This window comes from Hippopotamus amphibius, chromosome 3, assembly GCF_030028045.1.
Source record: "Hippopotamus amphibius kiboko isolate mHipAmp2 chromosome 3, mHipAmp2.hap2, whole genome shotgun sequence".
In the NCBI taxonomy this organism is placed as follows: domain Eukaryota; kingdom Metazoa; phylum Chordata; class Mammalia; order Artiodactyla; family Hippopotamidae; genus Hippopotamus; species Hippopotamus amphibius.
The window spans coordinates 155,220,665-155,247,032 of record NC_080188.1 but is presented as its reverse complement, the minus strand read 5'-3'; the positions used below and the strand labels follow the sequence as shown (position 1 = coordinate 155,247,032).

The 26,368-nt window shown below is 44.7% G+C and overlaps 1 protein-coding gene across 9 annotated transcripts in view; it reads right to left on the bottom strand.

The window, feature by feature from the left end:
* Positions 1-26,368, bottom strand: part of SRGAP2 (SLIT-ROBO Rho GTPase activating protein 2) — a 233,688-nt gene that overhangs the window by 49,394 nt on the left and 157,926 nt on the right. For 8 of the 9 annotated variants that reach the window (XM_057727357.1, XM_057727352.1, XM_057727349.1 and 5 more), the window contains 5 exons: positions 20,037-20,252; positions 19,352-19,480; positions 11,737-11,961; positions 7,940-8,041; positions 6,719-6,916 (listed from right to left, as the gene is read on the bottom strand). In XM_057727357.1, coding sequence (XP_057583340.1) covers positions 6,719-6,916; positions 7,940-8,041; positions 11,737-11,961; positions 19,352-19,480; positions 20,037-20,252 — 870 coding nt within the window. The remainder of the gene's footprint in view (positions 1-6,718; positions 6,917-7,939; positions 8,042-11,736; positions 11,962-19,351; positions 19,481-20,036; positions 20,253-26,368) is intronic. The other variant, XM_057727350.1, reaches the window with a different exon arrangement.

Below are 26,368 nucleotides of genomic sequence, written 5' to 3'. Positions count from 1 at the left end.
TGGCAGGCGGATTCTTAACCACTGCGCCACCTAGGAAGCCCAAGTCCTGTCTTTCTTTTAATACACTAAGCAAAAAGTATAATTATATGTCAAGCCTTCGTTTTTATGGCTATTACTACTTAGGGTGAAGACAGAAAGAGTGAAAAAAATGTGTTACTTTTATACTGTACCTTTCTGTACAGTGTGAACTTTTAACTAAGGGTGTGTATTTCTCTCTCTCCCTCCTTCTCTCTCCTGTAAAAACAAAGAAAAACACTGGGCTTTCTCTGGGATGCTCACCCTGGCCCTCCTGTGTTCGCCCAGGTGTTCCTCTGTGAAGCTTTGCAAACCTCTGACAGCACTTTTCACCCAGCCCTGTCACGGAGGCTTTGCTGCTCCTATGTCTTTCCCTCCAAATGGTCTCCTCTCTATGGTCAGAGACTGTGGCATTCATTATTCTTTGTATCCCTGATGCTTAGTACTGTGCCCAGCAGGTAGTAGACATTCAATAAATGCTTGAAAATGAGTAAATAAATCAACAGTCTCACTCTCCTCTGGGTAGAAGCTTCCTCAGCAGTTACAAACCAAGCCTCCAAGTATGCTCCTACTCTCTGAATTAAATAGAAGACAAACAAAAAACAAGCCCTATGCCAAATCATTAATGTTGCTTGCCTTGGAGACCTGTTCCCTCTGCTCCTTTGTGCTTTTGCACGAGAACATCTGCATGAAAACAGGCTCCCTTGTCACCTTCCCCTGTCCCATCTGCTCCAGCTGCCAGCTCACCTGCTGTCAGTCTTCCCTGGGTGACATCCTAATCCCCAACCAATGCCTAATTGTGAGGCTTGGAACAGTACTTTAGGACCCAGAGGTGAAACACCTTCAGGAAACATCACTGCTAACATCTGAACTGTGAGAGGCCCCTTTTTGGAAGGTTATCCCAAGGAGACTCTAAAGGTTTCCTAATGAGGGAAAATTCACCCAGACACTGTGTAACCCTTACAACAAGACCAGAGTGCTCAGAAAACAGCCAAAATTCGGAAAGGAGATGGATGCAAATTCCTTCCTCTCGCTTGTATACACCTGTGATTCCAGAAATCATCTTTTTCATTCATGTTCACAGTTCACTAGTTAATTCTAGCTGTCACCCAGTGAACCATGAACATAAATAACAATCTGATAAAGAGGTATGATGAATTACCTTTTCGGGTTCTATTAAATCCTGAAGGATCAAAAACTGTGTCAAGGTACGACCTGCATCCCTAATAGTGGAAACAGTGGTTGGAAGTCTTCCATCTAGGTAAGCCAGGTATGGGAAGTAAAAGCTACCTATTTGCAGGCATGTCGTTTATCACTTCCCTGTCCCGCCAATAAGTCAGCACTCATGTCTATGAGGGGTAAACTGGGAGAAGTAACCTGGGCTTTCCTGGAGAAGCTCAGTTAGAAGGCTTCAGCTGCTGCTGTCCACACACACAGGGAGCTGAGATAGCTGAAGGCAAGGGAGGAATAGGTAGCTTTTCAATGCTCTCTGGAGACCAGGGGGCCAGGAAAAGAACTGTTCATGTATAATCTCAAAATCCTTGGGCAATAAGGGTCACATTCCTTATTTAAACCATGTCCCAATATTAGGTAATTTTCATTCCACTCCCTGCACTGTGCTCCTCTCCCCCAAACACCTAAAGGTAAAGTGATTACCTGGCGTTTTCCTCAGTGGAGGAGAAAGGAAAGGAAAGAAAAGGATCTGGTCTGTTCTAGACCACCAAAATGAAGTCAAATTCCTAAAACACAGTTTGACCGCCACGTCCCCACACGCCCCCACCCCCATTTTACAGTCAATACTACCAAAACTGAGAATTTTTTCCAAAAGTAGGAAGGGAGGCAAGAGTCTACTGGGTGCTTTTGGTTTCTTGCCATTGTGAACCTTCAATTCAGTTTTTACGATCTCATTGATTTCTTTCTTAATAATTCCTAATTGGGTATTAGCTGTCAGTGATGAGTTTTATTTATTGAAAAGGATTGAGCCCGCCCTCTCTGACAGACATTTTAGTTGCAGTAAAATGGAGAAGTCTGAGGTTGGGATGTTCTAGTCCGACCACTTACTAACTCTTCCAACCTTGGACAAGCAACTTAACTCCCACTTAACCAAAAGACAGTCCTTCTCTAAACTTCTTTGCTTTGTGCTAATACTTAAGAAAGCTCAATCAAAGCAGGTTTCTGGCCTTAAAAAAAAAGTTAGAGGTACAAGAATGGTTTTCAAATTTCATTTTAAAATACCTCTTCTCTTTAAATACATTCTTACCACGGTGGTATAAAAGTCATGGACCTCACCTAGGCCTTGAATTTAATCTGTGAACCCAAGGCCATAAGTTTCCACTGTGGCCAGAAGGTGGGGTGGGTGGGAGGAGCGAGCTATGCCTAGCCAGCCCCCTGCACAGAGATACACAAATGTCATTACTGTGGCTGCTTCCCCACCATCCAAGCACGCTGACATTTCCCCTCCTCCTCGTCAATTTTTAAAGCGGGAAACAGCTGTCAGACAGAATACATAATAGAGCAAACCTTTCAACAGGAGCATATCTCCCCACTTCAACTGACAGGGCAGGGGCATTCATTCATTTGTACCTGCTTAGCACACATTTGTCAAGTATCTGTTTATTCCTGGAGAACACCAAGATAAAAAAAGATTTTGTACCACACCAAGTCTAGCGGTCTTAGAGCACTGTCCATTCAATGGCCAAGGAACTGGCTCCTCTCTAACCTCCTACCTTACCCGAATCTGTCCCCACAAATTCAGGCAGTCTAGCTTTGTTTATTTTATCAGCTATAAGCCCGCCTTCCCCATTTCATCCCCTATTCAAGAACCTCATACTCCAACCCCCATACAAGGAAATACCGATAAGGGTGTGACAGTACTTGGCTAAAAACAGTGAACACTACTGCCTATGAGCCGGGAATTGGTTAAATAAATAATGCAACATCCGTCCATGCAATGAAATTCTGTGCAGCCATTACAAAAGGAGGCAGATCTTTTGGACTAACATGAAGATAATATCCAAAATAAAGTGAAAAAAGCAAAGTGAAGAACAGTAGGGATGGTATACGTCTATTTGTATTTCTATTTATTTTATTTCCTTACATATTGTATTAAAGGGTACATCAGTGGTTGTCTCTCCACAGGTTTAAATCACAGCAGTGGGGAAGGGAAGTGGGGGCTGGGGATGGGTAGAGGCCTGAGTTTTTTTCTGTAGGCTCTTTTGAAATCTTTGCATTTTTTTTTAAATCTTTTTCTTAACAGTTACGATAAAGAGGGTAATGGGAAAAAAGGCAGACAGTGCTGGATTGTGTGTTATAGAAGACAAGTGATACAAAGTCAAGGAGGTCAGAAAATGTCTTCTCACGTAGGGTAAAGAAGGGCAGCAAGCTGGGCTGTTCCTGAGCCTTCGCTTTGCCTAAGTTTCCTCAGCAGGGTGTAGAGAAAAGGCCGGTGTCCTGAGACCAGGAGATCAGAAGATCAGAGTTCTGGTTTTAGCTCTTGCTGAGGACTTTGGACAAGCTACCCATCCTTTTTGGATTTTTTTCTTTGTTTTTTAGTTTTAAAAAAATCTTTCACATGAGAAGTTTTGGTTAGATGGTTTTTTTTTTTTTTTTTTTTTTACAAACACTTCAAGCTTTGAAATTCCATGATTATTTTCCTGGGGTTTTTGCAAACAACTGACTTCTATAGGTCATGCTTCAAATTTCCAATTGATGTCATCTGGGCAGATGAATCTGATGATAGCCGAGAGTGGTCAGAAAGCTTTCCTAGCAGCCCTCTGGGTCACTAGGCACACTACTAGGAGTCAAAGCCATGACAAGGGACTTCTTCCCAATCTTCCAAAAGAAGGGAACTTCTAGGATGTCTCTGAAGGGCACAGGGAAACACATGGGCAATGTTTGTGGAGACCAAAGACTAAGGAAAGCACATCTGCAGTTGTGTTGGCTTTGCAGGGTCTGGCAAGCACAGGCAGCTGTCCTGGTGAACACGCATGCCCCCTTTTCTTGAATGTCCATTTTGCCCCCCAAAAGTCCTTTTATCATGAACTGAATTATCTGACACATTCCAAACACCAATCACAAACATGATGAACTCTCTTGTAAATCTGTTCCTAGACAAGCCCAGACAAAAAAACCTTCCTGTTAGCCAAGGAAATTTGCACACAATTTTGATAAGTAGCATTATGGCCACAAAAGACAGGAAATGAGTTAGAGGACATCAATGTATTCGGACAGAGATGAAAGGGTGGGTGGGATTTGGGACGTCACCAGTTTGAATATGGTCATTCCTACTCTTACTAAAGGTCAATTTTGAATATAAATGTTATAATTTCACTTAAAGCCAAAAAGTAATTTCTGACAGTCTTAAATACAGACTTTTATGTCCAAAATTCTTATTTAATAAAAAAATGGAAATCTTCTGCAATGTAACAAGATTGGGTCATTTAAGCAGCGTTATATCTAAGCAGTCCAGACAGACCAGCCAGCCAATCCTATTATTAAAAGCCTCTTGAGTATTTAACAACCTTCTGAGATAAAGAAGCCTGGGGAGGTACACAGCCCTCACTATAAACAAGAAGTTTTCTTCATGTCTGTTCCAGGTTTTCTTCCCTTTATGCTTCTGCACATGCTGCTCTTGACCCAAGGAATGCCTTTCTCCTCTCAATTCACTGCCTGGTCAGCACAGAAGTCACTTTGTTTGTGACGTTTCCCCAACTCCATTCATCCTGGTGTCCATTCATGTACGTGCGTATGTGTGCACTTCACATTTCTTACATTTATTTTTTTAATTACCCAAATCAACCTATTGTAATTGTACAGAAATAAATGCAGTAAAAAAGAAAGTTCTCCTTTCATAGGCCTAACTCCATCCTTCTCCTCTTCATTTTATATTCTTGGCATTCCCAGCTTATATAGCACAGTGTCTGGTACACAGTAGGTCCTTAATAAATAATCAATGAATAATTTAATAGTATTCAATGAATAAATTAATGGTGATGATGGGGATAATAAATTTTTAGCAATTTTGAGCACTTGCTACAAAATAGGCAATGTGATATATGTATTTCACAAAAATGAATGAATGAGCCAAAATGTCATTCCATTCTTTCTCTGTATAGACTTTAGTATTTTACTCATAAATATATATGTATATTTTGAAAAATATTTATTTATTTATTTGGTTGCTCCAGGTCTTAGTTGGGGCAGATAGGCTCCTTAGCTGTGGCATGCGTACTCTTAGTTGTGACATGTGAACTCTTAGTTGTGGCATGCATGTGGGATCTAGTTCCCTGACCAGGGATTGAACCTGAGCCCCCTGCATTGGGAGTGCGGAGTCTTATCCACTGTGCCACCAGGGAAGTCCCCTCACAAATATATTTAAAGAATGTTATAATTAAATGACAGGAAAATATTAACTGTTTGTTAAATGAATATGCACAGCAGTATCCCATTTTTTATAATAAAATTATAAATATATGCTCACATCTGTGTGTGCGCATAGGAAAAAGCCTGGAAGAGAATATATTCTAACACTGTTATTTCTAGGTATTGGGATTATGGATGCTTTTTAGTTTCTTTTTTTTCCTTCCAAATTTTATATAATAAGCATGTTTTGTTTTGCATAACAAGAAAAATAAGTTATTTTAAAAGAATAGTACTGTTAAATCACTCCCATTCAACAGTCTTCTCCAGGACTTAAAAAAATTTTGAAGAATTCTGAGCTTAATTATGTGAAAAAACAGATTTCTTCTTTAAAACAGAAAGCAAATCACTAGTGTTCTTAATGGAGAAAGGGCAGTTTTCAAAGAAGAATTAAACAAATGGTTCCAGTTGGAGGAAAAATTCAATTTACTACATGCAGACTGTGTTTCTTGACTGAAAAACAAGTTAATTCCTCTCATTCAGAATCAGTATGCATTTTCACTGGCTATATTTCCTCTCACATCTGCAAACTTAATTTCTTCTTTCTTAGTCGTCAGAAGATTATGAAATAAATTGTAGTTCTGGCAATAAATCCTACTTGGCAAGCTCAAAATAACTTAATTATTAAAAAGTAGCACCAAAGACCAGCCAGCAACCTTCTAGAGGACTGTTAACACTACTTAAAAAACATTGAGTACCCCCCCAAAAATAATAAACAAAAAACAAAAACAAAAACACTGAGTCCATTCTAAATTCTAATTCTAAAATATAATGTTTTAGAATGTTCTGCAAACCAATAATAACCATCACCTGTCCCTTTGAATTTTAGCCATAATTATGAAAACTAATTTCCCATTGCCATAAATTATAATGTCATCATCAACTAGAAAAGATTACAGACTTTAAAAACAAGATATGCGTTAGCCAAAATATTTCGACGTAGTTCTCAAGAACCAAGAGATGCAGTCCCCCTTTCACAACCCCCTAGGGATGAGACAGAAACTCTCAAACAAAAGCCTACTAGCTGGTTAAAACAATCTTCAAAAAGAAAATATTCTTGGTAGTATACCTGGGGCCATCCTTTCTCTTGGGGGTCCCTGTCAGATATACAACTTGTAGATATTTGTGCCTTTAAGTGTAGGGATGGTCTCTGAACATGCCCAGATCCAAGTCAAGGTATTCAGAGACTGTCCTGCAGACACTTGACAAGGACCCTGGGATCCAAAGGGCCCATGTGTGCTGCAGTGCCTAAAGATGATCTCTAAAGGCCACTGAGCACCCTCACCGTGAAATAGAACTGCTCTGTCTCTTGCTGGTTGGCTCTCCTCTTGGCGATGCTGGGTTTGCTCATGAAGGTTTCTGAGACCGTGGACTTGACAGATTCCATAGAGTTGCTATACTGGAAGCAGTCAGACACATCAAAATCCTCGACAGTCACAATATCCTGGATGGTCTGCAAGGTGGCCTCCATTGTCTTCTTTACCTGCCATGAGAAGGGCCAACATAACGCATGAGGGGCAGGCTGCAAAACAGCAAGTGATGGAGAAGCTTGGAGAAGTGGGAGAGAAGTGGGCTGAGAAAGGAGGGAGGAGACTGTCAGAGGGTGCAGCTCTGCTTCCCACTGGACAGTGCTAAGTGAGTGATAAACATGACACGGACCCTACTCTCTTAGGTCCTCACTGGAGGATCTAAAATCCACTACTCCCTTCACACTATGCGCTTGACCCAGCTATTTCACGTTTACTTTTTAAATTTAAGATTAGCTCTTGGCTATACTGGATGTGCTAAGGGATAGAGAATAAAACAAACCCAAACCAACCCCATCACATAAAGAGCTGGTTAAAAATGTTTGATGGGCCTGGTCCCGCAATGCCCCAGGTTCTGTTTCCTGACCTTCAGCAAATCAGTGAATTTGTTTCCCCATTTGTAAACTAAGTGACCCATCCCTAGGCTTTCCTGATCTTACTGAGGAAAGTAAGACTTATTGAGATGCCAGGTAAGAAGTCACGTGAGCTCAAAAGAAAGGGGCTGATAATGAATCATACTGCCCTTCTGAACCAGTTGTTGAAAGCAAATACGTTGGGCCCAGAAGAAAGTCACCCTTTTCTAAAAGGATGGAGATGTTCGAAGTGTCAAAGTCAAAGGCCTCTGTTTGTTTGAAAATGCTGGAAAAAGCCAGGCATGAGGGGGTGGCTTCAGGGACACAATATTGTTCACATAGCTGCCAAGTGCCATTTTGATTAAATGTGCAAAGGTGGGGAAAAAAGCATTTTGCAAAAGCTCAAAATAGAGCTCAACCTTCGGCAATGCAAGAGCAACTTCCTGGAGTTCAAGGGCAGGATATAGCAGAAGGGGAAAATCCAAGCCTACATTTGGCTAGGAGATGTTTGCCGCAGCCCGGACATTCTCTGCATGCTCCTTCCACCTGCTCCCAGATGGGCAGCAGCAAGAGTTTCGACAGGGAAACTCAGAGGGTGGCTCTGAGTCTCCTGAGCAGGAAACTCACCTCTTCATTCTCAATCTTCAGGGTGGACAAGCGAGACTGCAGTTGTTGGCATCTCTGTACCAGCTCACTCTGGACAGGCTGCTGGGCACAGAGCTGGGAAGCCTGCCAAAAGAAAGCAATACCAGGTCAGGAAGAGGACAGGGTTCTTTTGTCAGAGTCCCATTCCTGTTAATAAAACTACTCATATTCAAGCTGTAAAGCTTGGAATTCTATGTTAAAACAAAAGCCAAAGCAAAGTGTGTAGACCTCTTCCAGGACTAAGTAGCACAAGACAGGAATGAGGAATGGAACCTGTTTGGAAGGATCTCTCACTTTGGAGCCCACCTCCGGCCTGGTGCTTGGCAGGGGCAGGTCTGTACAGGGCCTGCAGCTCCAAGGTACCGGAGTTGGGGCAGAGGAGAGTGTCCTAGGCAGTCCCGGCTCCAGATACACAAAGCTTTGGCACAGGGAGGATTTCCTGCCAGAGGTCCAAGTGGCCACCTCTCTGGCCCCTCCTTCATTCCCTGCTGTACACCACAGTGAAAGCAGGAGAGAAGTGGGTCAGGAGGCTAACGTGCCGCTGTTGGCAGCCAGCATGTGTTTATAAATCTGGGCCATGCATGAGAGCTCTGACTCAGTGAGAGAAAGCGTGAAGCCAGGAACAAGTCCACGGGCTATGCTAGAGGGCCCCGGAGGGCATGGAATCTGGTGGAACGTGGCATTTTCAAAAAGCCATCGTTCTACTCCAGGTCTTCACCAGATCTGTGTGGGAGAGTCTGCCCTCCCCCCAAGGAGCGCTGTCAACAAGCTTCCCCCCGTGTGAGGGGATGGCTGCGCCACTGTCTCCCGAGGGGGCCACGGCAATGGCATGGGCATGAGGTCACCCACGGTCCCCAGGATGACAGATGAGGAACAGAAGGCTGGCAGATCGGGAGACAGGACCACGTGGAGGCAGCTCCTGTCACCTTGCCACCACGTGTCCTTTAGCCTCTCGTCTGCAGAGGGACATCTGGATAGAACTGGCCTCCTCCTTCCCCAGCGATGAGTGGGCACAGTCACATGCCCAAGACCATTCTCCTGCTTGCAAAGACAAAACTTCTCTTCAAATGGAGGGGGCTGGGACTTGACCTTTTCCTCCATTGGCTTTTAAGCTCTCAACTGCCTTGACCTCCTCCCCCAGCTGAGAGGCTGGCCTGAGCCAGCTCTCAGATCTGAAGAGAGCTGACTTCATTCTGGCTCTTGGATAAGCAGACACAATGGAGAAAGCTCGGTGGCCAGGATGGGTTAGTGCCAATAGTGAAACTCTCTGGCTGCCTGATGTCACCGGTCAGGCATTCAGAGACCCACAAGTCTCTGGGGGGACCAAGGGTAGAGCCAAGCACCTCCTCCCAGTACATCTGAGAGTGCTTGGCATCAGTTCATGCTGAGTGCCCCAGAACACCAGCCAGTGTGGGGCCTTGGCCAATTTCAGGGCTTCCGGTCAGAATGCCACCCGAAATTTGGCCCTAGTTCAAGGACTTGCAGGCAGCTCCCTCTTGTTGCCTCCACAGTTTACAGGCAGCCCTCACTGATGGGGGATAGATAGCTGCAGGGACCAAGAAAGACTCGGCCTCTCATCTCTTTTTATTTTCCACTCACATGAAGGCTAGGATGGAATGCAAAACTTCTGCAAGATCTAGGACTGGCCCTGGCCCCTGCCTAGCTCAGCCACTGATCGGCTATATCACACAAAGGGAGGGACTAGGCAGAAGACTGAAGTACTGATTTTTACAGTGCCTTCGACGTAACAGGGAGGAAGCATGGAGGGAAAACCACCTCCATGCTTGTGTCTTTAAGAAGCAGCAGGACTGCTGATGCATGCTTTGGCAGTGGTCCTCTACCGGGGTGCAAGGTAATGCATTCCAGCTGTGTTCTGGAGGATGGAAATGAGGCTCTGACAGGGCTGGGAAGGGGCCTGAGCACCCAGCGTTTGGAATCCCCCTTTATGGAGACAAGCTGTTTGGCTTAGAAGGCAACTCAGTCAACACCAGAAAATGTATCACTCCACTCAGCTGGTCCCCAAGTTCCACTGCTTCTTGGGAAGGAATCTCTGTGGCAGCTGCAGAAGGGGCTTGGAAGGCAAGTTTGACCAGAAGCCAGGGCAGGTGAGGAATGGGGCTTCCTGGGGCTTGGTGACACCCCTCCCCCGTATTCTAACTGCACATGCTGCCATCTCACTTCCCCATCTGTTCAGATGCTGACATTTCCTAAGCGACAGTGATGGAAACAAACCGTAAATGGTTTGGTTTTCCCCAAGAAGGAGAGCAGGAAAGAAATCATCTCCATATTTTTGTGTTCTGGATAGAAATGTCCCAGTCTCCACTGTGGCCTACTGATGATAGCAAATCCACCGGTTACATTGCAGCAGTTGTCATTCTGGAGCAGGGTTTTCTAAAAAGCAGCTGGATGCTAATCTTAACAGAAGCACCATTCCCTTGTTGAGAGGCCATTGTTGTTTTTCCATCACCCTGCATTCATTCCTCCTTCTTCTGGTAACTTTGGCCTGACTGTCCTCTGGGGGTAACGTTCCACTCACAACTCAGGCTGTATGCTTTGGATGGGGCTCTCCCCAACCTGGGGATACAGTACGTGGCCTTAGGCATAAGCCAATCAGCCGACTGCAGATACCAGCCACAGTGATTGGCTCAGGGTTAAGCACATCACCCACTCAGAACCAAGGAGACACAATGAGACGTTTGTGGGGGCTTCTAGGAGGGAAGCACATACTCCTTCTGCTGGATTTCAATCTACAAGGAGATAAGGCTCAAAATATAGTCACCTTGCCTCCATTGGATAAAAGCCTATTTGATAACAGAGCCAACACACAGGATATGAAGCAGAGAGAGAAAACTAAGTCTTGATAAAATTCCCACTCCTAAACCCAACCATGTATGAAGATCCATCTTGAGCTCTTCTATTATGTAAGCCTATATATCCTCCTTCTGATTTAACCCACAGGTCAAATGGTGGCTCCTACCCCAGGAATAAGATTCACTTTGATGTGTATGTACAACCAGCAGAAGTGGAACCACAAGACTCACAGTAATGAAAATGAAAGAGCTTCTCACTCCTCTCACTTTGGTTTACTTAGGTTCTTCTTGTTTTGGTCATCAGAGGTGAAAAGTCAGAAACAGGGCCCCCATGTTCATGCACCGCTGCCTGGATAGCCATTCTTAGGGATGACATCTTAGCTCCTGTCCTTTTTGTAGGTACCCATTCTTTTTTGTTTGATACCCAAGCAAAACTATACCTTCTATAACAATCTTCTAAACCCAAGAGAATGAGATCCTTCAGAACTCTGCCAAGTGACAAAAGATCACGTCATCACCTTGCTTAGCCCTCCCTACCCATCAGAAGCCTTTAGTATCTGGCCCCATCTCAGCCCTCACTTCTGGCCTCACCATTTGGAGGCCTCCACTTCCCTCTTTCCCTTTCGCCATACTGGACTCTTAGTAGCTTTTAGAACACACTGGCTGTTTTTCACTTCCTCTGATCCTGCTAGTCCCTCTGGGGGCCCCTCCATATGCATATTTCTAACTCTCAGCTCAGCTGACTGTATGATCCCTGAGGGCTCTAATCCCCAATGTCAACGGTCAAGCCTACTGGACAGCAGGCACCCAGGAGCTGTTTGCTGAATGGCTGGAATGGACTTCACCCACCGGACATGAAGCCAGCCCCAGGCCTCGCCCTCCCCAGAATAACATGGCCTGAGTGCAATAAATCTAGACACACGTGAGCTCAAGCCCCTTGGGGATGTGGGTGTGGGAAGAGGGCCTCACCATATCCCCCATGTGGGGCTGGAACTCAAACTTCATAGGTGGACAGAAGACATTGTTGTACATCTCCATGAGGCGCTGCTTGTCACTGGTGGCATCCAGGTTTTCTACAGCATTTTCGATGGCGTCCAGACCCTCGTGCTTTGACTGCTCCAGATTCAACTCAGCGGAGAGGAAGGTGCGTAGTGCACGGTTCAGGCTAGCGTGGTAGCCTAAGTCACAGCACTGCTGTGGAATGGAGAAGGCATGTGAGCAAACCATGGACAGCCACAGGGCTTGGCAGAGGGGGAGGGTGCCCCCAGGGGAGAGCTGAGCCTGACAATGAGACTAGCTGTGCAGCTGGAAGAAGGCTGACCCTCCATGTTCTGGGTGATAGTTCTCAGTTCTTGACTCCTAGTTCGATATGGAGGACTCCTTAGTGCAGGGATCCCCAACCCAACCTAACAGGGGTCCCTGTTAGGAACGGGGCCGCACAGCAGGAGGTGAGTGGTGGGCGAGTGAGCGAAGTTTCATCTGCCGCTCCCCATGGCTCCCCACCACTCGCGTTACTGCCTGAACCATCCCCACCCTCTGTCCGTGGAAAAATTGTCTTCCACGAAACTGGTCCCTGATGCCAAACAAGTTGGGGACCGCTGCCTTAGAGGACTGTGAAGTGGTCGGAAAGAAGAGGACTCGTTGGGACAAAATGAAATTATTTAATTATGCTATTCAGTAAACATGAAAGAGCTGGGAGTTAAGGAGACTATTCTTCTATTTTCAGGTTCCTCTGGGGATACCATTATAACAAAATTCAACAATAAAAATATAGCCTGTCACTCCCTCAGGGTTACTGCGACTTCATCACCATATATCAACCAAGCCAGGCCATTTCAGCATTGAGGGTTCAGAAATCTTGCAACCTGGAGTTGCAAGGGAACTCCAGGTGAGAGAAGAAATGAATGTGGGGACAGGGGGCTGACCCTGTTGGTCATCAACCCCTGCTCCCGGCAAACTCCCTACATTCTAGGACAGGCCTTAGCTGTAGACTAGGGTTTCCGTACTAAAGCTCCTGCCCGACAGCATTTATAAGACCAAAAACTTCTGAACATAAGTCTCACTGGGAAAATTCACATCATTTAAAGAATTCTGATTTTCTGAAGGAACGTGGAAGAAAATGGAATGTAAGAGGCAACAGTACCAAAAAGCACTGGACAGGAAGTCAAGCACCTTGGAAAAGCCGCTCCCCATTCCTGAACCCAGTTCCTCGACTGTAAAATGAACAGACTTGGCCAGGTCAGTGGTGCTCAAGCCATAGCCCAGAGCTCTACGGTTCTGTGTTCAGACTGCCCTGGAGAAGAGGGTAACAGGGCAGCCCAACTAGCAGGACTTGAAGCCTCCTACCTCTGCTTCAACCAAACCAGCTCTGCTCTTTTTCTTCTATTTAATATATTGGGATTCTAGGTAAGGCCTGATTTGAAGAAAGAATTCTTCTGCTAGAGAAAAAGTCTGAAAATACTTGGACTAAATATAATCCCCGAGGCCCTCTTCAGCAATGGCATTCTGTAACTCTATGACAATATTCCCCATCCCTCCCAAAGGACCCAGAGATCCAAATTCCTCAGCCATCCATGATCCCCTTTATTGCTGAAATAGCTTTGAGATCCAGAACTTGAGAAGAAATATCAGAGAAGAATCCATGGATAGAGTAAGACCACCTGCCTGATTGCCATTTCACCCCATAAGCAGGCATTAATATAACTCTTCCCCCAGCGTTTCCCCCTCTTCATGATCACATGGGGAGCAGCCACTATTGGGAAGAAAAAGCATGTGATGTGCGTCTTCCTCCTGGCATCTAACAAGAAGCCCCATGACAGAGTGCCTGTCGGGCTGGGCTCTGGATTCAGTGCCAGCAGGCCCTGGCAGGTGCCTGGCTATGCAGAAGAACAGCAGTTACAGCGTAACCAGGGGCGGAGGATGGAAAGACATCACATTCAGTTGGGAGGGAAGCGAGACAAAAGCGGCTGATTGGGAGGCTGCACGTGCAGGGGCCCTTCCTCCCCTGGGAGACGCTGCCGGTCTAGCCAAGCTTCCCTTGAACCTGTAAACCTTCCTGACTAGCTCTGTGTAGACCCCGATGATGGACTCCATGCCTGTAAGTCTGATGAACAGAAGTAATGCTGCCCACAGGGCTGAGCAAGCATGCGGGGGTGGGAGTGGGGAGGAGATTTTCAGTGCAGAAGAGAATTAGGGGGAGGCAGGCCTCATAACTTTTACATATTTTTGGTAACTCCCCTTTCCTCTCCATTCTCATCACCTCTACCCTAATTCATACTCTTATCATCTTACAGTGCCATCTGCTTCACTGTCCTAAAATATGGTTTTTGTTATGCCTGCTACCCTGCTGAAGAACCTATAATAGCTCTCCTTTTTTTTTTCTAAATTAACGTCCACTTTCCTCTGTTGGGAAATTTAAAAATGCCTCCATTTACTAAGTGTGCTTACTATATGCCAGTGTGCTAAGAGCTTTATGTATATTCTACATTTTAATCTGTGTAGTAACTCCAATGAGGTTGGTATTATTTTAATTGTCCAGAAAGCTGAGGCTCAGTGAAGCTAAACAAGGTCAACAGCCAGAACAAAGTGTAATTCGTCTTTGATCTGACCATCTAACATCATCTCCCTCTATTTTCTTCTTCAGATGCTTCTGTTCTAATCCAATGACATACTCTTTGTTTAGGGTCGAGTATTAGAAAAGCAGAGGCCTCAAATCAGCCATATGACTGTGAGCAAGCTACTTAACCTCTCTGAGCCTCACAAGCGGATAACGCCAGCCTCAGAGGTTGTTGCGAGGCTGACACACATTTACATATATCTGGCACCCTGCAGACACTTAAACACCAATCACCAATATCTCTAAGTCCACTGACTTTCAGCTCCGGGAATTCTCTCTTCCTAAAATGTTTCTCACTCCTTTCACCTGTTGGAATTGGACCCGATCTTCAAGATCCAAATCAAATTCTCAGCCTCCAGGAAGCCAGCCAGCCCTGCAACTCTGGCGTATATTGACCTCAGCCTCTACTCAGAACAACATTCTTCTGTAGCTCTCATGTGACGCAGAACACAGTCCCTCATTCTGTGACTCGTCACTTCACATCACCCCAACAGAAGGCAAGCTCCAAAGAGAGGCCTTGGTCAGTGTCTTATTACTTCTTTGCATCCCTCACCATTAGGCCTTGCTCACAGTAGGCATTTAATAAACATCAGTTGATTGAGTGATGCTAGGAGTACAGATTCTAGCCTCCAAGGAAATAATCTACTTAGGCTGAGTACTGATCTAAGTCAAGTGGGCAGATGTGGCCACTGAAGCCTTTTGTTCTACTCAGTCTGGATGGCCTACGGAAGACACGGAGCTTTCTCGGGCCAGTCCACTGTCTCTATTATATAACTGCTCTGTAGCTTTTCTGTGCCAGCGCATGGGGGTCTGTTCACAATGTGCCCTCTGGCACCTCTATGCCTCCAGCCAACGAGGGAGATTCGGCATAGGTTTTCCAGAGCCTTGGGTATCCACATATCTGAAAGGGCAACAGCCAGAAACTGAGGCTTCGACAAAGAAGCAATTTCTCGCAAGGTTAGGTAAACAAGATTTGAATATTTCATCCCTGTTCCCGGTAGAATCCCAGTGAGTAGAGGCAGCACATTATTTTGCTTACAGTGGGGACAGAGTATGCTTTCCATGGCTTCTGATGAGTTCTGTGGCCACGCCGGGCTCCCCTGGACATTTCTGGGTTATATAAATGTTTGATGAAAACTCTCTCAGGGGAAATCAAATTTTTATAAGAATTTAATGATAGCCCTTCCAGATGTGTGATGACTTGAACTGACAGCTCATTAACCCTTTACCAGCTGATAGTCTCACCCAGAGACTCTAGAGAAGGCCTAGAAAAGAAACACCCACTTCAAGCTTGCAGAGAAGCAAGAAATAATTGCCCTTCATAAAATGTCCTATTGAGAAAGCTGGGTTCCCTTCTGTCCGACTTGGGTGCACATGGTGTTACAGACACTCTGCCCATGCATACAGCACTTACAACACTCCAGGAGGACAAGGCCCGGTTCTTCATTCATCCATCTGCTCCTGGGGGAGAGAAGCACATTCCAGGGAGCCTGTGGTTCTTAGACTATCTCCAGTCACTTCAGAATATCTTTTTGGCCTGAAGTCAAGGTTTTCCTGGTGTGTGTCAGATGCCTCACTTGGATTCCTACAGTCCGAAATTAAATCTTATACTATGTAATAAAAAGAAGTCAAGGGCTAGTCCTTGTGTCAATGGACTGACATCGACAAAAATCACTCTAACTTATCCTTGATGCCTTAGCACACACTGAGCTTCGACACAACCAGGAAGGAGGCAGAATGGTGTCCATAACACAGATGGCAATGGACTGGCACAAGCTTCATCCCACATCTTAAAGCAAGTTCTGGATACTATTGAGATCAGAATGCCAAGGGACCCAGTCTCCCCACTCACTCCTGGTCTAATTGCTGGTTCATGGCCAAAGCATCCTTTTGGTCATTTTTATGGCAACAGATCAGCAAGAAACTACTGATACGTGTAATAACATGGATGGAGCTCAAAAACATCATGCTGGGCAAATGAAACTAGATATTAAAAAGTATATACTATATAAAAATCCCATCTTTGTGAAGTTCTATAACAGGCAAAACTAATTCATAGTGAAAGAAATTAGAACAGTGGTTGCCTCAGGGTGGGGGATTGACTGGGAAGAGAAAAGAGGAACTTTTTGAGGTGATGGAAATATTCTACATCTTGAAAGAGTTGTAAGTTACAAGGGTATAGGATTCAACACAACTTGCAATTTAACACAAGTTCAGTTGCTGTATGCAAATTAGATCTCAATTAAAACAGTACTGAAAGGCATAAAAAGGAAAAAAATCTTGGTTTAGGAAATCATCTTCTTCCTCCTTCTATTCCTTTCTTCCTTCAATAAACAGATTATGTGCTCAGCTATGCAATACACCCTATACTTATGTATCATGTATGTATGTGTTAAAGTAAAGAGGAGACTTGGTTCCTGCTCTCATGGAGCTTACAGAGACTAGAAGACATTCCTCTGTTCTTAGTGCAGTGGCTCTCAGATGTATTTTGACCTCCAACTTACAGTAAGAAATACATCTTATATTGTTACATACACACACACCGTTAACATAATCATTTCACCAAATAAAATTTAACCTTACTAGTGTAATCCACCCTGATAGTTTCTTCCCCATTCTACTCTAGTCTAGTCTATCCTAGTCTAGTTTATTCATTAAAAAAGATACGTCAAAAGTGATTCCATGATTCCTCTAATGTATCATGACCTATGGTTTGAAAACCACTGTCCTAGGGCCCCCTGTGCTTAGCTCTGGTGCTGCAATTAGCCAGTCACATAGAAATGATCTGTCTGTATGTCTGTGAATACCTGTAGGGTAAGAATTATTTTATTCTTTTTGTACCCCTGATGTTGCTAAGAACATAGCCTCATCCTGAATAAATACTTACTGAACATCTGTAGAGCAGAATTATAAGCTTTTTTTTTTAAAAAGAGTAATTTCACTCCAGGAAAAACAAAAACAACACAAACAAACAAACAAAGTAAAACAAGAGCAACTTTACTCTCTGTGTGGCCTGGAACACTACCAGCATGGACTTGCTCATAATGACCTAGACCCATGGCCTGGCTGAGCACTACGGAGGCCGGCAGACTGCACCTCACACAGCATCTCGTGAAGACAGGATGATGAGAATAAGGAGCAAAAGAGCTTGCTTCTTGCACGGACCTCAAAACACCTACTCACATCTGATGGAGGGTCGTTGGGTTGTGACTGACTTATAGTAGCCCCTCTCTTCCCCTGAGGTCAGGGTTTTGGTTAAAGGGGAACGAAAGCTACCCTGGAGGCAAAAGAAAGAGAAAAGGACAAACCAGTAGCAGAGGTGTGGCAGACTGCCCGGGCTGATTTTTTATCAAATATGAGATAAACAGCAGAAACTGAGCGTAAGAAAGAAGTGATTCTCTTCCTCATGCTGAGAACAGGCCTCTCTTAAAAACAATGAGGAGCTGTTCCCCTAAGAAGGAGAAAGGATCCTGTCTAGGGCTCTGACCTCCACTGAAGGACAGTGTTCAGATTGGCATCAACAAGCAGAGAGAACAAAGCAGGGCCTAAACAGGGATCGGGGCTCCACTTACCCAGTGAGACGATGACACCCAGGGCATTAAGAGGCTGAAATCTACTGACTCAAAAAGCCCTGGCTGAAGGGAGACAGAAATCTGTATTTTAGAAACTTTCCCCAAGAAGCTCCAATATGAGGCCAGATTTAAGTACTCAATGATCTAGCCCAATTCTTCAGTTTGCCAGAGAGCAGAGGGGAGAGAGAAGAGTTCCAAACCAGCTCCAAACGACAAGCCCCAGATCACCCGGCTAGTTACACAACAGTGAATCTTAGACCAGAACCACGCATGACATTGTGAAGTGTGGCAGGTTCATTCCCAGAGAAACCAAGGTAGACAGGCAAGCATGTGAGGTCTGGCCGGAGGCTTGCAAAACCCAGCTGCTGCTTGCTGACAGCCAGAGGCAAATGTCAGGCCTCTGAGAGGAGACTGGCCAGGGTCTGCCTGAAGCCCTGGAGACTGGGATGCTGATGCTGAGTCGGCTGGCTCTGGGCCCCTCACTTTGACGACAGGAGGGAGAGGTGAGGAAGGGGGTACCTATGCAGCTGCAGCCAGGACTGGCTCAGAAGTGGACCAGACTGGAGTCTGCAGGTGAGAGTGATTGCCAAGACTTAAGTATAAGGTGTGAGGAGAAGCAGCAGGAGAAACAAGGCCAAGGCAGACCCGTAAGGCCAAAGACAAAACCCTTATCCCTTGTGCCTACCCCATGCAAAATACATGAGCCTAATATCCTGCTTTTCGCGTCATCTTTGTGCCACATCAAGGTGTATGGGCCACATGTCAGAGGAATCTGGATACTTTCCTGACTAGGACTCTAATTGCAGTTTAACTTTGGGCAGGAACCATTTTGACCCCTACCTAGATTCCTTATCTACACGCTGGAGATAGTAATACTGATCCCAAAGGGTGACATGACAATCAAATGAGATAATACTGAGAAATATTAAGTGCTATATAAACATAAGGTATGACATTCTAACCCTTTAGCTCTTGTCACTCACTTCTATGGGCAAGTAGCTGATCTAAGGGAATATTTCCTAGGAGACAGAAGTGCACAGTGGTTGTGAGCCTGAGTTAAGTAATCAGACCTAGGTACCAATTTTGCTTCTGTCATTTATTAGCTGACTCTGGATAAGTCATCTAAACTCTCTGAACTTTAATCTGTAACAATGGAGGTAAAAATGCCTTCCTCCCAGGATTCTAGTGAGGATTGAATGAAAAAAAGTATAAAACACTTCACCTGGTACCTGGTACCTGGCAAGCCCCTGAGGGATCATGGCTGCCATCTTCAATAATTGGTCTCAAAATGCTCTAAGATGCCTGAGCAATAGAACTGGGGGACTCCTGACCAGATCTTCAAAACCAGGAAAGAGGCACCCTTGTACCCCTTGTACCCTTGGCTTTAAGCACTTACATCAATAAGGTCAGACAGGTCGTGGATGTAGTACTTGAAGACAGATGCATTGGTTGCTTCCAAAGCCAGTAAGTACTCATTCCGAGCTTTAATTGCCTTCAGCTTATTCTCTGTATACTTGGCTTGGCGCTGAAAAGGGAACAAAAGTTCAGTGTTACTTTTTTTCTCTTTTTTTAAGAGGGGAGGTTGTTCTCTAAAAGATGAAAGTACAGTACATTCGAGAACCACAATTGTGCTGCTACTCCCTATGCGCATCTGCATTAAATTGGGTTCTAATTCTGTTTAATGAGATTCAAGGGCATAATGTAGATCAATCCAGGAAAGGGTAATGAGGCTCCCTACTTTAGATGCGTGTCCCACTTTGGCTCTATCTGTAAATTCCATTCTCCATCCTTGCACCGCTGCCCTGAAGGAGGTGTCACTATATCTGCCTCTGACATCTGAAGCCAAACCCTAGGTCTACGGTTCCCCTCCCAGGCTTGGGAAAGGCGACTACTGTTTCTTGTTTGCCTGCTGCAGATGCCCGAGTTCTTCCAATACCTAGGATAAGACAGCAAGGTCATCAGGCACTAAAGGAACCCAGAGCTTCCTTGTTCTGCTCTCCATAGGACTTACTGGAAAATTCCTATCGTCCTGACTTCTGGAATGTTCCCCCCAGCCCCTACAGTTGCCACAGCCTACACACCTTTTCCTTCATCTTCTCGATCTTTTTCACTGAGCTCCTCCTGACATGCTTCTCCTCAATGCGGACGTTGGATGTGGAGTCAGGGGAGCGTGGGGTTTGCCGGTCCTCCTGCTTTACAGATTTTCCAATTTGCTTCTCCTCCTGCTTCTCCGCCTCCTTTAGCTTGCTCTGAGCACTGATGCTGTCGGCATTGTACATGTGATATGTCTTCATGACCTGCAAGACACCCCCCGCCCCCACCCCTAGAGGTCAAGCCAATGGGGTCAATTCTCTGCTTTACAGGCTAAGAGACTCAGCTGGACCTCTCCCCCATGAAGCAATATCCTCATATCCTTAAGAGCAAAATTCATACATGTTTGGTTCAGCAAACTTTCTGTATTAAAGACCACTCCAAAGCACAGGAAAGCAGTATTTGAAAGGAGCCAACGTGTCTTATTATTAAAATGATTTTACCTCTTCCATCAGGGATCGTTTGCTTCTATTTATTAACATTTGTAAGCATTTCTATTTTATACTGGCCAAGTAATTTCCATCACTTGGTCATCTCACGAGACCAAGATGGGAAACACCACCACTCACACCCCAGGAGCAAAGCCTTCTTGGGCTGGTTGGGACCCTGAAGAGGGCAGCACAGCCTGCAGAGCAGCCTGTACTTTGGGGACTTTCAGATATAAAATGGGGAAGAGGAACAGCTTCAAACCCACTTTCTACTGGCCTCACATTCTGTGGATCTGTCTGGTCTGCTCTATCCAGATCAAACACCTCTCTCACAGCAGTAGCAAGAGCAAGGGCAGCTACCATTTATTGAGCACTTAGTATATTCCTGGCTGTGTGCCAAGTGCTACCCACACATTTTCTCACTTCATTCTTGTAGCCATCCTGTGATCAACAACCCTATGAAGACTGTAAACCTGCAGAAAAATTCAGGTAAGAGCCTGAGAAGGAACAAAATCCACATCAAATGAAACTGGAGTTGTGACGGGAAGGAAGTAGTATCAAAGGAGAGCATACAATTTTAAAATTGTCCATCAAAGCAACTGTCTGGGAGTCTAGTCTCTTTTCCTAATAAGGAGGCTGGGAAGCCTGGGACCTGCATTCATTTCCTCCTAAACACGCTACTTCCAGCCACCAGGTGCCCGCTCCTCCCTGCTGGAGTTCTCTGTTTCCACACAGGGGGCCTCTGCTTCTATCTGGAAACTGAAAATGCTTGATAACAAACGAAGCAAGCTGAAGTTCAAGAGTGCTGACATTCTGATGCCATGAGAGGGGGAGTCAGAGCGTGTAGGGGTTGGGTGTATGTGTGTGTGCTGGGGGGTACTGAACAACAGAGTACCAATAATAACCTCCGTCACTTAGTACCCGCTGTGTGTCAGGAGCCTCGTGTACATCACTTCATTTAATGTTCACAACAAATCTATGAAGGACATACTATTATTTCCTCTTTTAAAGATGAGGAAGCTAAGGCTCAAAAGGATTAACTGTCACAGTATTAAGTTCACACAGCTAGTAAATGAATCAGAATCAGGATTCAAACCCAGGACTGTCAGAGCACAAAGTCTACATTCTTAGCCACTAAGCACCAGTGTCTCTCCTCTGTCTAGGACCATGGCTGGGTGAGTTGGGAGGAAAGGCTAAATTTAGTCAAGAGAGGCTTAAAAAGAGAATCTGGTTTCATTTATGAATGTGAGTTAGAGCAGTAGTCTCAGATGGGGGCTAATTTGGCCCCTGGGGGACCAATGCCTGGAGACATTTTTGACTGTCACAACATTATCTGGCCCCGAATGCCCATGGTTCTGAGGCTGAGAAATCCTGGGTTAGAGGGATTTTGTGGGTATACGCCTCCCTTAGCTGGAGGTGGAGGGAGGAGTAAAGAATACTGGGACACTGACAAAATCAAAGTGCTTTAGACTTATTATAAATAATGTCTTATTTTCGACACAGAATGTTTTAAATCAGCTTCACCTTATTCTGAACCTGACATCATCTCCCAGACGTATAAGATCTACTCTGTGTATTCTGCACACAGGAGAAGCAATATTTAACAACTAACAGCATTAAAAACCCTTCCTAAGTAATTCAGTCTTCCAGGTTTCCAGATTGACTAAGAAGCAAGAAAGAGGCATCTGTCTGAGGAAGGGCAGATAGGAGGCTCCTTTTTCTCTTTTCATCTGAATGTGACCAAGGGATTCAAAAGTTTGAGTGCACAAACCTAAATAAAAGTGAATTGATTTTAAGAAAGTGATTTTTTTATTCTATGAAGATGCATAATAAAGAAGAAACACTATGAATAAAGTGAGACCAAAAAAGGGCTCAAAAGAACAGTTTCAACAGGACAACAAATGAAGGAATAAAAATCACCAATTTATATTACTCCTTTCCCTTAAAGAACTCACTTGAAAAGAGTAAAAGACTACCTCATCTAAGAAACTATAAATTCCTAAGAATAAACACCACTTCTTTTGTGTTTTTCTTTCTTCTCCACAGTTAAGAAATATGTTATGTAGTAACATAGTAACAGTGGCAGTTTTTATAATCAACGTGGTTGCCCAAATGACTTAATGGCACTGAATCTCACTGCTGTTGCAGATTCAGAGGTGTAACTAGTGGCTTCCAAGGCAAGGGGAAACTAGGTATCCTGAGGCTGAAGCTTGAATAATTGACGTCAAAACAATTGGAGAAATAGGGAAGTCAAAATAGGAGTTGGAGAAACATATATAGGGAGGCAAAACAAACTAGGGGAAAAACTCAGAAGTCTAAATTCACAGTTCTACAAAGGAATTCACTCCACTTTGAAAAACTAAATATTGAATTCATGCCTTTATCTGTGCTCCCTCCCCAAGCCACACGAGAATAATAGAAGTTTTTATTATTATTTTTTAGGTATAAACTGAGAAAAACAAAAAGAATGAAAGCAGAAGATGCAAGGGGGAGAGGCAAGTAGTAACTCACCTACTGAATCCTAAACCAAAAGTAGGGAGAGGCAAGAAGCAACCAGATTTAAATCACCAAAGCCCTCAGAGGAGTCGGTGGCAGTGGGATGAAGGTGGAGCTAAAAACAAGAGAAACTATTGAGCACCTGAACACAGTTAGACTCCCAGGCCCCATCCCCTCCCTCTCTGCGGTGGAAGACTGGAGGTTTATTTTCTATGGTCTGGGGACACCAGGCTCAGCTGAGGATAGGGGTACTGAACTTAAAACAGGAAAATTCTATGCTGAATGTTGAGATGGCCAGGCCTCTTCACAGCTTAGCCCCCAGACATAGGTAGGAGATCAGAAGAGCCTTATCTGGGGAATCTGTCCATCCAATATAAAAGATCTACAAATATTGATATCAAGGCTTCCCCAAGGACACAGTCCAATCAGATCACCCTACAGTAAAGAACACAGTTGACACAGAACTTCCAAGCAGCTTTTCAGTGTCTCATTTTAAAATATGAGCAGGTAGAAAAGATTACCAGATATTTAAGGAAAATATCTAATGTGAAAGACCAAGACCAAAGCAAGCAATTGAGAGGAAACGGAGAGAAGAAAACTTCAAAAATAATCCGTCAATAATATCCCCAGAGAGATCAGTGAGAAATAAAAAGACATTGCATCATGAAACAAGAGCAAGATGCAACAAAAAAGGAATATTTAGAGACCAATAAAAGAGCTCTTGGCAATTAAGATTCAATTCAAATACCTCTCCAAGGAGCCTGACATCATGCCCTTCTTTTGTGTAGATATGTGAAAGATTCACTACCTCATATTTTACTCACTGCTTTACTTTTCTGTCTCTACTATTAAAACTAATGTCTTGAGTTCAGGGACATCTCTTATGTGTCTTTGTATCCCTACTACCAAGTGCTGGAGACAAACAGGCAGGCAGAGTGGGGGGACTATTAACTGACATTGTTTCAAGGGAGCAGGTGCTAAATTCCAGTCTCAAGTGGCTGTGCAGACAGCTGCTGCACCAAATCAAGGGGACATATATTCATGGGGAGGACAGAAGCTTGAAACCTTTGGGGCAACAACAGCTCCAGTGTCCCAACACCTCTTCTTTTTTTCTCAATTCTAGGGCTTCCTCGGCTCTTCCTACTCAGCCAATCCACGTGGCTTCAGTGCTCCCACCTTCACTCCTTGCTGTGGGAGCTTGCTGGGCTTTTCCAGAGACAGCCTCTGAGTGTAACTGAGGCAGAGGATTCCGGAGTTCTTTGCAAAGCAGCGTGCTCTGACTTCAAAGACATTCCTGACTCATCAGTCAGAAAATGAAAACCGCTTATGCCATGGCCTACAGACTCGCTGGCCCATTAGCAGGAAAATGCTCACTGGGATTGCTCTCTGAGAGCAGCTGTGGCAAGTGGCCCCTGGCGCAGAGTGCCAAGTCAGGAAAATCAAAGGCCCTTCAGGCAGAAAAGAGGAAGGTACAGAGAGGCAGCTGGCCACTTATGGTCAGAGTCTGGGCCTCTTGCCCAAAGGCATCTTTATTTGGGAAAACCTGGGTTCTGCCCCTTGGCTCATCAAGGTTCAAAAGTACCTAAATTATCAACCTGTAGGTAATCAGTCTCCCAAAAAGAGGTATTTGTGGGCATTAAGGGCAGATACAAGGTAAAGAGCACTGAATATGGTGGGTTCCTTACACCCTTGGTTTCCTTTATCCCATGCCCACAAATAACTTCTATTGCTTATAGAGGCCCTTCCTGAAGATCAAATAAGGGAAAGCTCCTGACAAGAAGTCCTCTGTTGGGACTTCCTAGGTGGCGCAGTGGTAAAGAATCCGCCTGCCAATGCAGGGGACACGGGTTCGAGCCCTGCCCTGGGAAGATTCCACATGCCATGGAGCAACTAAGCCCATGTGCCACAACTATAAAAAAAAAAATAAAAAAAAAAAAAAAGAAGTCCTCTGTTGTTCTCTTCTTAAATCCTCTGAGGGGGAGAGAAACAGTGAGACACAGAGAGAGTATATACAGCATGTATCTCCTCAAGGCCAGCATACAATAGTCCCAAGTGCCTACTTGATGAAACCACTGTCCCATATAGGGTGACCGATCATCCTGGCTTACTCAGGACTTTCCTAGGCTCAGCACTGAACGTCTCATGTCCCAGGAAAGCCTTCAATTCCAGGCAAAATGAGATAGTTAGTCACCCTAATGCCATGGTGCCTTACTCAGATCAGTCCTACACTTATCTGACCCTCCAAAAGAAACAACTCATCATTCTACTCTCTGAACTTTCTAATGGCCTATAGAATCTGCAAACTCATCTGACCCTTAACTATAGTCTGGTATTTCATGAAGCACAACTTCCCCAAACTTCTCACCTCCAGGAAATGGAGACACCAGCACAAGGAGTATGTGGGGACCTGGCTCACAGAGGTCAGGAGCATCCCCCAAGATCATATAGCTGGTGGAGACTGGGTAGAATCTGGGTTGCCTAATTCAGGAGACTCTAGTCATTAGACCAGGTTTTTCAAACTTGGTACTATTGACATTTTAAACCAGACAATTCTTTGTTGTGGGAGACTGTCCTGTGCATTATAAGATTTCAGTTGCATCCTGACCTCCAGCAACCCCTACTCTAGTCGTGACAACCACAAATGTCTGCAGACGTTTCTGACTGTCCCCTTGCATAAAAAATTCCTCTACTTGAGAACCACTGCACCAGACTGTTCTGCCTTCTCTGGAATCTCCCAATGTCCTCTACCCTTTTTTCTCTTCCCATTGCCTACTAGAGGAAAATGTCAAATTTTTGTTTGGGCCTTGGATAGATTATGAGTGTATACCCATTCACCTAATGAAAGGGGACACCCTGCCCAGCCAATTCTTGGTTTGCACACCAATGGGAAGACTTCATGCTCTGCAATGACTATGGCCTCATGGTGGCCAGTGAAGTCCTGGTGAGTGTCGAAGTGCCTGAAGACTACAGCCTGAGGTGCCAGCTCAGACCTCCTTAGACAGAGCAGTGAGTTCCAATGTTCCTTTTTTCTCACTCCAACACGTATTATGCCTTTTCACTTACTTATTTATTTATTTTTTTAAATCATAGCATATTAGGAGATCTAGGACTCAGCGTAAAGCTAACAGATCCCTAGATGCTGCTTTTCCTCTGCTGCCTCCAGTCCCCCTGCAGAAGTGGCACACTGGATTTAAACTGGTTTGGGGTGATTACCCTACTCTTCCCCAGAAAGGGCAACAGCAGACACCCAAGATGCTTATGGGAAAATAAAAGGATTCCTATAATGACTCCATGCGTCACTTTCTATCTTAGTGAATTATTTGCCAGGAGAAAGGAGTAACAGCTCTTCCTGGTGCCTAGAAGATGCTCTAAAAATAAAGAGCAGAAGTAAAGCATTT